This window comes from Papaver somniferum, chromosome 2 (genome assembly GCF_003573695.1).
Source record: "Papaver somniferum cultivar HN1 chromosome 2, ASM357369v1, whole genome shotgun sequence".
Taxonomy (NCBI): domain Eukaryota; kingdom Viridiplantae; phylum Streptophyta; class Magnoliopsida; order Ranunculales; family Papaveraceae; genus Papaver; species Papaver somniferum.
The window spans coordinates 203,830,164-203,842,927 of record NC_039359.1 but is presented as its reverse complement, the minus strand read 5'-3'; the positions used below and the strand labels follow the sequence as shown (position 1 = coordinate 203,842,927).

At 36.6% G+C, this 12,764-nt stretch overlaps 2 protein-coding genes across 3 annotated transcripts; one reads left to right on the top strand and one right to left on the bottom strand.

Annotated features, from left to right (window-relative positions):
* The first annotated feature begins 1,383 nt into the window (after positions 1-1,383).
* Positions 1,384-4,438, top strand: LOC113350286 (peter Pan-like protein). Of its 2 annotated transcripts, none has more exons than XM_026594405.1 (8): positions 1,384-1,444; positions 1,706-1,784; positions 1,895-2,077; positions 2,708-2,938; positions 3,091-3,183; positions 3,275-3,462; positions 3,603-3,796; positions 4,034-4,438. In XM_026594405.1, the coding sequence occupies exons 2-8, from the start codon at positions 1,767-1,769 to the stop codon at positions 4,132-4,134; spliced, it is 1,008 nt and encodes a 335-aa protein (XP_026450190.1). In that variant the 5' UTR covers positions 1,384-1,444; positions 1,706-1,766; the 3' UTR covers positions 4,135-4,438. The 2 variants fall into 2 exon arrangements, with proteins under 2 accessions (XP_026450190.1, XP_026450191.1); XM_026594406.1 differs by lacking the exon at positions 1,384-1,444 and adding an exon at positions 1,448-1,522.
* A 3,896-nt stretch (positions 4,439-8,334) lies between these two features.
* LOC113354409 (mitochondrial zinc maintenance protein 1, mitochondrial-like) lies at positions 8,335-10,262 on the bottom strand. Its single transcript, XM_026597747.1, has 2 exons — positions 9,923-10,262; positions 8,335-8,690 (listed from the first exon to the last, which is right to left on the bottom strand). Exons 1-2 carry the CDS (start codon positions 10,164-10,166, stop codon positions 8,614-8,616), a joined length of 321 nt encoding a protein of 106 aa, XP_026453532.1. The 5' UTR covers positions 10,167-10,262; the 3' UTR covers positions 8,335-8,613.
* Positions 10,263-12,764: the final 2,502 nt, after the last annotated feature.

Here is a 12,764-nt window from a genome sequence, read left to right as displayed (position 1 = left end):
CTTTTTTTAGCCGTTAGGGACTTTCTCTATATATGGAGACCTCATTCTTGGACCCCATTTGTCCCAAAATCGCTCATTCTATTCCCTCTCACTCCATATACTCCACAACCACTCATTTCATACCTCTACATACAACAATGGCATCATTTGATTCAAATGAAGATCTATCCATCACCAAAGCATGGTACGCGGAAACTCGAATCAAAAATCAGTCCTCTGTAAGGGTAGATGCCGAAACCTTTTGGACAAAGGTGCATAACAAATATAGGCAAGATTTTTGGAATCCAAATGGAAGAAGTGTTCAACAAGTCCATGATAGGCACCAAGTCGTCGAAAGTGCAATACTTGCTTATTTATCTATCCAACATCGGATTTTGAACGCTAGCCACTTTAGCTTGTCCATTGAACAATTTGTAAGTATTTTTGTGGTTTATTTTACGTAATCCATGTTGTTTATCTCCCAGTGAAACACCACTAACTAAGTAAGTTTGTGTTGTGTTTTTGTAGCATGAAGTCGTGAAAGTGCGCTACTTGGAAGAAAAGGGGAAAGCATTCGCATTCGATGCAAGCTACCACTTCATGGTTTCCAAAATTCCGGAGTAGGCCCTGGAGATGACGATGGTGGGTGAATCAGACTCGGATTCCTCCGACGAAGATTGATGGTCTCAGAAGTTTTTGTGTAGGTTTTGTGGGTAGACCTCTACGTAAACCCTCACGAGACTATAACTCGTCCACTAGGGTCGCCTAGGGGTTTAAAGGCTTGATGCATGTGCTAAATGCGTCATACAATAATGAAATGAATGGAAAAAGAATTCTTATGAAAGACAACAATCGGTTTATATGTGTCACTTAAAACCCACAACAATCGATTTATATATGTCCCATAAAACCCCGATTTGGACAATCGGATTATACATATGCCAACGTCAACCGATTATAGAAGTCCTCTGTTAATTTTGGAAACACCAACCCAGAATCGGTTTACAGGTGCATAAACGTAAACCGATTATGGGTACTGTTTACGAAACGAAAAATCAAAAAACTTAAGTTGTTTGATGTTTTGAAGAGCTCTTTAACATTAGTTGATCTCACATCTAAAACGTTATTAACACCTAATACAATTAATTAATGCTAATTAATTAATCCTAATCTCAAATGTTGGATAAAAAATGGTGTGAAAGTTATTTCTAATGACATTTTTGTCATCTAGTAACATGCCCCAAATTAATGGCATAGACCCGATTTAGTCAGACTAGCGAATACTGATATCCGCACCCGATGGTATGATACCTACAAACTGATGAAAATACAAATCCACGGTGAAAATACAACTTAGTTCATTTATTTAATCGAACGGTCCATAGAAACAGCTATAAACCCTCATCTGCCAACTCTTTTTCACATTCTTTCTCCCTCCGCAACTCCAACAACTAACAAAGCCAAGGTAACTCTTTTGTTTCGATTCCAAGCTTTCACCTTCGAGTTTCGCAGTTCAATCCTAATCTCAAATGTTGATAATAAGGTTTTGTGTGTTTGTCTTTTTACTTTCCTAACAGATGCTTTTGTTTCAAAAATTAGGGTTTTAGTTTGTTTTCCGAAGAATAATGGTCTAGGAAAGTGTTCAACTTATTAGGGCGATGTCAAGAAACATCAAAACATATTATATACATCACATGTCTCATTGCAGCTTAATTTCTTGTTTCAGTTTAAGAGGCTTGAAAACCCTATTCTGAAGCTCTAAATCGGCTCACTTCGTTCTTAAAAATATGGCTCGTATTGGAAATGTAAGCAATTTGAGTTCTGAGATTTTGAGTTTCTTAATTTATTTATTTTGTGATGTTTTTTAAGCTTATAACGGGAATCTGTTTGATGTGTATTGTGAATTATATTGCAGAGGAAGAAGAGGATTGGGTTTTCGAAGGCACCGATTATTAGGAATCCGGTTGTTGATCATGTAAGGGGTGACAAAATCCCGAAAAGTTTTGTGTTTTCTAGAGGGAAACTTTCTGGTTCATTGAAGCAATTGTTAAAGGATTTGAGAGAGTCGATGCTTCCTTATACCGCCCTTAAGCTAAAGGTATAGCAATTTGAATTTCATTTGTGTGTTTTTTTTTGTATTCATTTTGCATGCTTCCAAGTTCCAAGTACTTTTAGGATATAGCTTGTCAATATATTTGGTTGTTATCGCTCAATATGTGAATTGATGCAATTTAACACCAAGTGTGTTTTATGTTTTGGGTCATTCAATTTGTTGGTGTACACAATTTGATTGCTAAATATATTAATTATTATTGATCATGTCTTTTCAGATATGTGATGAGTTTGAGTCTTTTCTTATCTTGTCTTATCTACCCTGTCTGTAATACCGATTATTATTTGATTATGTTAGATGGTTTATAATTAGTAATGGCTGGGATGAAGGTGTTACCAACAGTCATTAGACTTGTAAGTTAAGAATACCACAAAATTTTGTTGGAGGTTAGTTCAACCTTCCAAAGTTAAATGGAATATGATGAACTTGCTTAACCTTTTCTGGAGCCATTTAGCCATTTTTCTCCCGTGATAACATGCCTTCAGGTTCATCGTTGTTGTCAGTAAGAAGACGACTCTACTAAATTGCCACTTAGCCTATCCGTAGTTCGATTTTGTTATTGTAATGCTATCTTTAGTCAACATCTAATGCTTCATCATCTATTTTCTATTTCAGGAAAAGAAACGGAATAATCTAAAAGATTTTCTGAATGTCGCGGGAAGTTTGGGTGTAACTCATTTCCTGATGTTATCTAAAACCAGTAGTTCGCCCTATCTTCGAGTCGCAAGGACACCTCAGGGCCCAACTGTTACATTCAAAATAGAGGAGTACTCATTGGCACTTGATGTTGCAAAATCCCAAATACGTCCTAGACGCCCTCCAGAAATTTTCAAGTCCCCTCCTTTGGTAAGCATCAATTTATTCATCTTTTAACTTCTAAACAGCAAAGATTATGGTGTTTGGTAACTTTGGTTTACTTTACTGTAACGTTTTCTTATTTGCTGATGCTATTATGTGTTTGGGTCTTGTTCGTGCCTAATATAATAATTTCATGGCAGATTGTACTTTCTGGTTTTGGAACCGGAGAAGAACATCTAAAGCTCACAACTATTATGTTTCAGAATATATTTCCAGCTATTGATATCAACACTGTGAGTGCTACACAAATTGTTTGAACTTTTACATTGACAAGTCCGACTATCTTCTTTAGATTGATCGTCATGCTTGTTAATTGTATTGCAGGTGAAGCTCTCATCGTGTCAAAGAATAGTTCTACTTAATTATGACAAGGAAACAAAGCTTATTGATTTCCGACATTATTCCATTAGATTACAGCCTGTTGGTGTCTCACGTAAACTTAGAAAATTTGTCCTAAACCATCAAGCGCCAGATTTGAGTAATCTTCGGGATGTGAGCGACTTTGTTACCAAGTATGATTTCTTTCACTACAGGACCAGGAACTATTTTAGACACCTAACTCATAAACATGGATTATATTTGATAGTAGTGCAGCAATGATACAGTGTCTGTATAAGCTAGTGACTTGTTTGTTTTTGTGCTGTCAATGAAGGGCTGGTTATGGATCAGAAAGTGAACCAGATGATGAAGCATCTACTGTAACTCTTTCCAGTGATCTCGGAAGAGTAAATAAAGCTTCTACCAAAAGTGCTGTCAGGCTTCAAGAGATTGGACCAAGGGTGAAACTTAGACTTATAAAAATCGAGGCAGGACTATGTGCTGGTGGAATCATATTCAGCGAATACGGTGAGGGCCTACTACACCTTTGCTTTATTGTTCTATTTGGTTTCCACAATGTCAACTCTTTAATACTAAGTAATTGTCTTTTGTCTCCTTCCTTTTCTTGAAAGTACAAGCTTTAATTCAGAATTAACTGCTCTTATTGTGAGTCTGCACTTTATTGGCCGACCTGTTAAATATTGGTTTCTGTAAGGTTCTCATGTTATTGTTCTTCATCTCTTAACTTTTTTACATTCCTCCCAGAAAATGAAAAGAAAGCGCAAAATCAGGACAATGAGGAAGGTGAGGACGACGAGGAAGGTGACGATGGTGAGGAAGGCGAGGAAGATGAGGAAGATTCTTGAGGGACATGACATCGTGAGATACCAAGGGTCTAAGCTTGTATCATGCAGGACGTTTTGACTTTATGTACCCAGAGACCAGTAACCCCTGTTATTCACAATGTCCCTCGTCAGTTTTCATTGTCTCTTCATTCTTTGTAGGCAGATTCTCAAGCAGCTTTTTGGTCTGTTGCTGTTAAATCTTTTTTACCAAAGTTTTGATATCTTAATAGTGTTGGTGAAAAACAGATACTGCTGTATGTATGAGTACTAAGAATTCATATAAGACAAGACTTGTTTTTGTGCCCTCAAAACATGTTACGAGCTACATATTTGCAATGGTTTTCATTTCTGTACTAAATCCTCTGAAGCCCACGCCTATTTACAAAAAAAATAAAAATGTTTCGTCTAATATAGTGAATCATTGGTTCTCAGCAATGGGTTTTCATTTCCGCACCAAATTCTCCTGTACAATTTATTTATTTTTCTACGAAGTCATTCGTCCCCAATTTTTTTTTTAATGAAATTCGTCCCAATATATTATTAGGCCTGTCCCTATGGGTGTGGCAAACCAAAAAATTTGTCATTTTTGCACCCACTATAGAGCTGGTAAACCGGCCTGGCTAAGTGGCAAATTTGCAACTTAGCCAGGCCAGGTCAAGTTTCTACCGAGCGGTCGAGTCTCGACCGCTTGGTCAAGTCTACACTGTTAGGTGTTTACTACACCCTAGCGGTTCTTATAAGACCGGCCGGTCTAGTTTACACCGCTTAATAGAATCTGATCCAACGGTCATAAATTTCCCCCTATAAATACCACATTCCTCTACCATTTTAACTCACACATTCTTCCTATTTTCTTAGATTTTCCAATGGCTCAAAACGTGTCTATGCCTCAATTCATAGAAGAGCAACATGCGGCCGAAAATCAAAGAGTTGCACTCCGAGCTAGTGTGCAAAATGAATTAAGAAGAGCAAATAGTTGGAGAGTTGCACAACAACACAATTTTAGCACGTTAGAAGATGAATGCATCTGCAGGAATTATGTTTTCTACACTAATCATCCAATCCATGATGGCGCATTACAGCTTATTCCATTTTGGGAACGCGTTTTAATGAAATTTGAAGAAGAAACAACAAATCTCAACAGCCGCAATTCGATGGTGTTGGGTGCTCGGTTCTCCATAATTTCCAAGATGTTAACAAGTATATTAGTATGATAAGGGAAGATGCTCGAAACATGAGAAGTGGTGAAACCCTGCTGGAGATTGATCAAAGATGTCGTGCAAAGTGGCTCCGTGACAACGGAAAGAAGTTCCGATATGCAAGTTGTTATGAAATCTTAAAAGTGATGCCCCAATTTAATCTAGCTTATCAATTCTAGGTTCTCAAGTTATGTAGAAAACTTGAAATGAAGATTATTATTTATCAAACAAAAGTGCAATTACATTAACGATTTAAACAAACCACGATTCATATTAACGACTAAACAAAACTCTCAAACTAACGATTACAACCAAATAGATAATCCCCTAAGCATGTTGGATCTTGTAAAAACTCATTATTTGGACTCTGAGATGGTGGTTGAGTAGCATCAGGTGATTCATAATTTTGAAATGGTACCAGAGCCATTGGAGGTGCTTGAAATCGGTGAAATGCTGAACTTATTGGGGTATAAATTACGGATTGCCTAAATGCATCCAAATTAACGTGTCCACCACTAGGAGTAAGTACATGACCTTGAGGAATGAAACCAAGAGGAGACTGGAAATCCGTCTCCAAGTTTGATGTTGTTGGTGGTAGCTGAGTCTCTTCCACCATAGTCTCTTCCGTCGGAGTGTGATGACGATTTCTACGACCTCCACGACTTCCACTTGCACAACTTCCACTTGCACGATTTCTTGTATTACTCTCACCGGGCGTTTGAGAACTTGACCCTAACAGAGTCTCATGCAATTCATAACTCAATTCATAACTCATACTCTCCCTCCAAGCCTGCATCTGACTCAAGTGAAAATTGAGGAATTGATTGGTAAAAAGCGCAAAATTGTTCAACTCGGTCTTATACTCTTTTTGTTGCCACCACATTATCGTATGGATAGCTCAGAAGCATACCTTCACTAGTAAGTGGAACTGTAACAACATCTCCACTTGATGATAAAGTCTGGACTTCCCAAGATAATGGAGGCATCATGTGACGACCCCATTTGACTGCTAGTGTACGTACATGGTTCGCCCGATGGTGGTGGGGGTTGGGATGGAAGATCTGTAAGTGGCAAATTGTCAATTGCTGGAAAGTCAACACTACCTAAGTTTGTGGATGAACAACAATATTTAGCACGCATACCTTTTGGAACCAACTGTAGTAATTATAGTCATTTTTTGGTACTTGGATCAAATCATCAGCTTCTTCCCAAGGTTGTCCATTATTTATCAACTTTATCCAATCATCATGTAAAATAATTGAAGTTGGAAAAGGGTTGATTGCTTTTACCTTTCTTCCTTGTAGCTGAAACAAATGTCTTTCTCCGTAGTACCAAATACACTGACCACTAACTGGACTGTAAAACACAAATCGCTTAAGGCTTAACTGAAGCATGGCTTGTGCCACTGGTTCATTGAACTCATCAATTACTGTATACAGCGCTGGCGTAATGTTGATACTAGTTCCGCACACTTATTGCATCCTTTGCATAGCAGCAATATTTTGACCATCGTTAATCCGGCCAATCCAATTATCAGCTTTGTACTTGTACACGACTGAAAAAATTAATCGTTTATCGTGAAGATCAGGTTCGCCGACCGTAAAGTAAGTATACCACCAATACTGAAAAATAACATTGACGAAAATTGATGTGTTAGTATATTCACCACTGAAAAATAAAATTGATAATAAATCTATTAAATAGTTCTTACCTTCAATACGACCCAAAATGCATTTAAGCTATCTGTCTTCTTAATTGAGCAATCACCGAGACATATGTATAGCTCAACTAAAGTTGCAGAACCCCAATCATAATTTGGCGCTTTCCTTAAATCTTCTAAAGATTCCAGAAAACCAATTAATGACATTGTGCTAGCATTGGGGAAAAAAACTTGGCCTAACATCCATAATACAAAAATCCGTTCAAGCTCGGGATAAAATCTTCAGCTCTGTTTATCCCCCTGGCATGGTAACGGCTCAAAAAAGCCTTCAACCCAGACACTCTTAATCAATATGAGTGTAAGTCTCTGGATTCTGGTTTTCCTCCAATATCATTTGAGTACAAGGGCAGTAACTGTTTCCATCTTCCTTCTGATATCCACTTTAATTGGTTAAATTGTACTATTTCACCCTCACTTTTTATTCCAGTCAACATATACAAATCTAACGATGTGAACCCTAAAAACAACATGGTCATAAAATTAAAGTTTGTATGTGGAACTAAAATTTGTATCAAACTAAAAAATTGAATCTCTAAAAATTAAAATTTGTTTCTGAACTAAAAATTAAACTATTGAATGGAAGAAATAGAACTTACCACACCCGAAATCCTTGAAAAAGAACGTATTTGCAGTGTTCCACCAACGTTCACAAATAACTCGCATAATTTGAGTCCTATGGTTTTTTCCTTTCATGAAATATAAACGCTGCGAAGGATATCTTCTCGAGGATTCTCGAACACGTTCGGGGAGTAACTCATAAATTTCACTTAGCTCAGACCACCCACCTCTTAATTTACGTAACAAAACTCGCTCGGGATGGTTACATAAATGCGTAGATGTTACACCAGATCCAACTAGTTGCCTAACATTAGCGAACTCGCGCTCTTTATCCTGAACCCATACAATATCACTATCTGGAACAGATTTTTCTTTTTCTTTCCTGTTTCTTTTCCTTTGTCTATCTTTTTTGGAACTACTCATTTTTTAAAAATCGTTATGGTCTGCCCCTAAAGAAGGGAAGAAAGAATTATTTTTTTGTGAATGAAAACTGAAGGGAGTAGGGGTATTTATAGGTGGTAGAGCATCGACCGTGGACGGTCGAGATTAAACCGCTAGCGGTGTAATCTAGTCCTGGCGGTCGCTAGTACACCTCTAGCGGTGTAGTCTCGACCGCTAGGTGGAGACTCGATCACTTATCCTTTTCCCCATCGTGGCCCGGCCAGTTTGTCAGGCCACCTAGCATGACAAATGGGTGGGTTAGCCAAACCCATAGGAACCGGCCTTAGTGCAACAAATATTTGCAAAAAGGAATAATTAAAAAAAAAAACAGTTGAAATTTGACAGGAATCCGATAAGAAAGTTAATTCCTTAAAGGGAAGTTGAACCCCGACTATTCACCATTATTACTGCCTTCTGATTACGGTAAGCAAACTAAAGTACAATGTTTTCCGAAGACAAAATCGTAAGACCTTAATTAAGCTTGCAACTTCATGAATCTCCCATGATAATGGAACAACCAAAAATGCCCTAGAAGGACTTGGGAAGGCTGATCAGCTCATTGTCATACAAGAACAATTCCCCTTATGTGGTCTTTGGTAGGAGGGCTTCGGAAGGGACCTCTAGCGTTAAATCCTTATGATCATTAGTTGCTTTCACAGCTGCAAGCACATCAACATTTGCTTATGATGATCAGTAAAAGTTTAGACAATCTAGTTACACTATAGAGAAACTGAAATGAAAACAATCGTATTAACTGCAGTTCAAAGCAATCAAAAAGAAAAATATCAGAAATGGAAGTGAAACAAATAAACAGTTTAGACCGAAAGGGTCCTCAAGAAATCTTGTACTTCATAAGTTAACCCATTTGGATCGTAAACCAATTGTCCGTCCAATGTGCCAAACCCCCAAACATACAATGTTTTCTTATCATCGGTAAATTAAGAAGTATATCAGTGTCAACCTCAGGTCAAGCGCATAGCCTCCCAACACCAATATACACTATTTCGCGCTTCAAATAATTTCATTTGTTTCCTTAAGTGCAATTGAGTTTTTATAGATGATCAGAACATCTTATAGTAACATCAAGGTATGCCATAGTATTCTGTCAAAAAATTGCCAACACTCAAAACTTTCTAGTAAGACGCCAAAAGGGACTTGAACCATCCAAGAGAACATTCAAATTAGTCTAATCACTATTGAAACATATAATTTTCAAAATTACATGATCTAAATTTGACCACAACTCTCATGTGTTTGTAGTTGAATCAATAAATTAGAAAGTGGAAAGAGTTTACCACCACCTAGAGAAGCGTCTACAGTGTTTAAGTGTTCCCAAATATTTCACTGTTTCCTAATGTCTTGTGAGTTTTTTATGCATGATCATAACATCTTACAGTCAGGTACTCCATAACGATTTCATTATTCCCTAATACCTTGTAAATTAGGACGTAAAGAAGCATCTACAGGTCATAGGTATTATCCCTTGATAAATACAGTGTTGAGCGCTTCTAACAATTTCATTGTTTCCTATTGTCTTATGAGTTTTTTTAGTCATCATAATAACATCCTACAGTAACAAGGTATACCATAATATTTAGGATATACTACTGGACTCAACTCTGTCAACCAAACACATTTTCATTTCACAATTCTGTCTACACAGACCTATACTCAATTAATGGAATCTCAAGGCTGTAGGTTTCAGGGTTGTAGCAGAACTGGTTAGAAGATGGTACGGATTTCAATCATCCAATACATCGAAACATCCACAAACATATGGCGTGCAGTTTTGAAACAAATCAAACATGATGATTTAGGTTTTCTAAATACCTAATTGAAAGAATTAAGAAACTAAACAACACAAATGTTTACGGGTTTAAGAAAGATTTACCATAACCTCCTTGAGGAGTAAGTTTAGCTTGAACAATCATAGTAGAGATGAAACCTGCAGCTTCCTTTGCCTCCTCAACAAGTCTTTTAACCTCAGCATCTGAATTTACATGTCGATTCTCTTCGAATCTCTTTCGTACTTCAGCAGCTGATTCATTCAACATCAATGTATCTCCTTTGAATGATTTCCTTGTTGATCTCAGTACTAATCTGTAAGCATTCAATACTTCTGCTGTTCTCACCATTTTTGTTATTCTTTCAAAATTTTCTCTTCTTTCTTTTTCGGTCTCTCTCTCTAGACTCTATAGGTTCTTCTTTTCACCTGAATCTGAAATTGGATCCAGTTTGTGTTAATTTGTCAACATGGGCATGAAATAGCCCACTACTGAACAAGGCCTTACTCAAGAGGAGAAATTGATAATGATAAACTAACCAGACTTTCCACCAGATGAGTCCGTCAGGAGTTCAAGTCCTGCCGATGAGAACCATCAAGTGGCAAGATGGTTCCAATGCTCCTTTACTTGGGGACTAGTTATTTATTTGTCTGTGAGTTTGATGAGTGATGTTCTGACAATGAAAACAAAAAGAAATAAATAACTAGTCCCCTTGACCGGCGACATTTTCATAAAATTAAAAAAGAAAAGTAAATAACTAATTGCTAGTATGGAGTTTTATCACCCCATAACGGGAGGAACTAATCTGCACAACTTCCGTCTTTTTTGTCATGTTTTACGGTTTTATTTTATTTGTTTTGATGAAAAATGTTATATATTGATGAATGATAAAAAAAAACATTTGTATTCGTCGGTTTAACTTGCTAATAGATCTAGTACTTATCCTAAATGGGTTTGTTAAGGATGTTCTAGTGCGTGTAAACGAGCTAATATTTTCAGTAGATTTTATATGTTCTAGATATGAGTGATAAAAATTCATCTGCATCTACACTTTACTGTCGGCTAGACTATTTATGAATATTAATAAAACAAAGATTGATGTCCATAATGACTATGAAGTTCGATGGTGAGATCATATGCTTCAATGTATTTGAGGCGAAAATCATGTTTTTCTTTAGAAGAGGTTGACGCTCGATAAGGAGTAGAGAGTCGATTGACGACGTTAAACCAAGCGGTAAATGTGTGGCAGCCCATACGTTTTGTATATTTATTCATTTTGTTTTTATTGTCAGAGCATCACAAGGTCAAACTCACAAATTTTGGTATATTAGGTATGTTGTCAAATTTGGTTGATGAAAACTATATCTTGTGAAATGGCGAGGGTACCCAAATACACCACAATCTTTTCGTTTCAACCTATAAGTTTGATACCAACAACAAGGTATATACTTGATAATACCAGTTTTGAATAATCTCAGAATTAAGTCGTTATACAAAGAACAAACCAACTTTGTACAGTTGAGATCAAGTAATCTAGCCCTAGTTACTTAGTTCCCGCAGTGTCCCTGCGCCAACAACCGTCTGACCAATGCACATGAATCCCAAGATAGAAATCACTACCTTGAGTTGTTTTACCGCTGTAAAGTCTTAAGCACTCAACTCCTTTTGATCATATTCCAAACAGTAAACGAACAAAGCTGTTTGGTAACTCCTATATCAATCTTTAAGAATAAAGAAATGTTGAGTTTTTTGATAAAGGCTCTTCCATTTAAACAAGTAAATTCCTTTGTCGGGTAAGATCAATCAAGATTCGAAATAACCAGATCCAGATTCACAATTATTAGATTCGGATATTGAAGAATACCACCAATGATAGTTGCCGATCTATACGACTATTTGATCAAATCTACCAAAGATAAATTAGATCTTAGTCGGATCCAACTAATCAAGATGTTTGCCTAAAGTAATATCACAAGATGCGAAACCAATCAGAAAAATCTTCTTGTCTTCAAATCTTCACTTGTCTTCAATTGTACCTACACACAAAAACCTGATTCCACTTATGATCGGTCACGCACATAACAGAGTCTGTTAACAATGGATGATCACAAGTTGTCTTTAGATAAAAAAACGGTTCTGAACATCCCGTCAATACTCTGATCTAGTTTGAGTGACCTTATGTCAGAAGAGAAGGATCTCAAGAATAATCAAACTAGGTGCAATCAAAGTTTCAACTACTGTTAGTCAATCAAATCAATAATCGAAAACTAAATACCAATGATCTTGTGTCTAGTTTCGCATAAATGATAATTGTTAGAGCTTCTAGATCCCAAAAAAGCCTTTAAGGGATCGGCCATAAGAGCTTTCTCCTAATTTGGGTATTTTCCTCTCTGATATTTATAGACTAAGGTTGTCTGGACAATATGGAAATTCCAAAACCGAAAAATTCTCAAGATATACAATAAAGTACCTAATTTCAGTTTTCGTATTTCCCACTAATATCCAGCCTATAATTCCGAAATATCCCTTTACAATATATCTAATATTAGTTTAGCACTTAACTAATATAACTTTTCTAGAGATATGTTTTGATTGCTAGAAAATCAAAAATATATAATTCGAAAATCTTAATTAAAAGATTCTCAATATTTCGGTTTGGGATCACCTTGGGTATCAAGGAATATATTTGAACAATCAATGATAAGAATTATGTACACGTTCAGATTATGTCGATATCTGGAACTTTCCTATCTAGCAAACCCTAATTCCAAACTCACACAAAACCATAAAGTGATATTTGAATGTTGAAAATCGGTTTTTATTTTGGGACCAGTTTTACCATGACTCCCAACATAGTTTAGGATCGGTTCTACCAAGTCTCCAAATATAGGTAGGGATAAGTTCTACCATGACTCCCAACAAAAGCTAGGATCGGTTCTACTAAGTCTT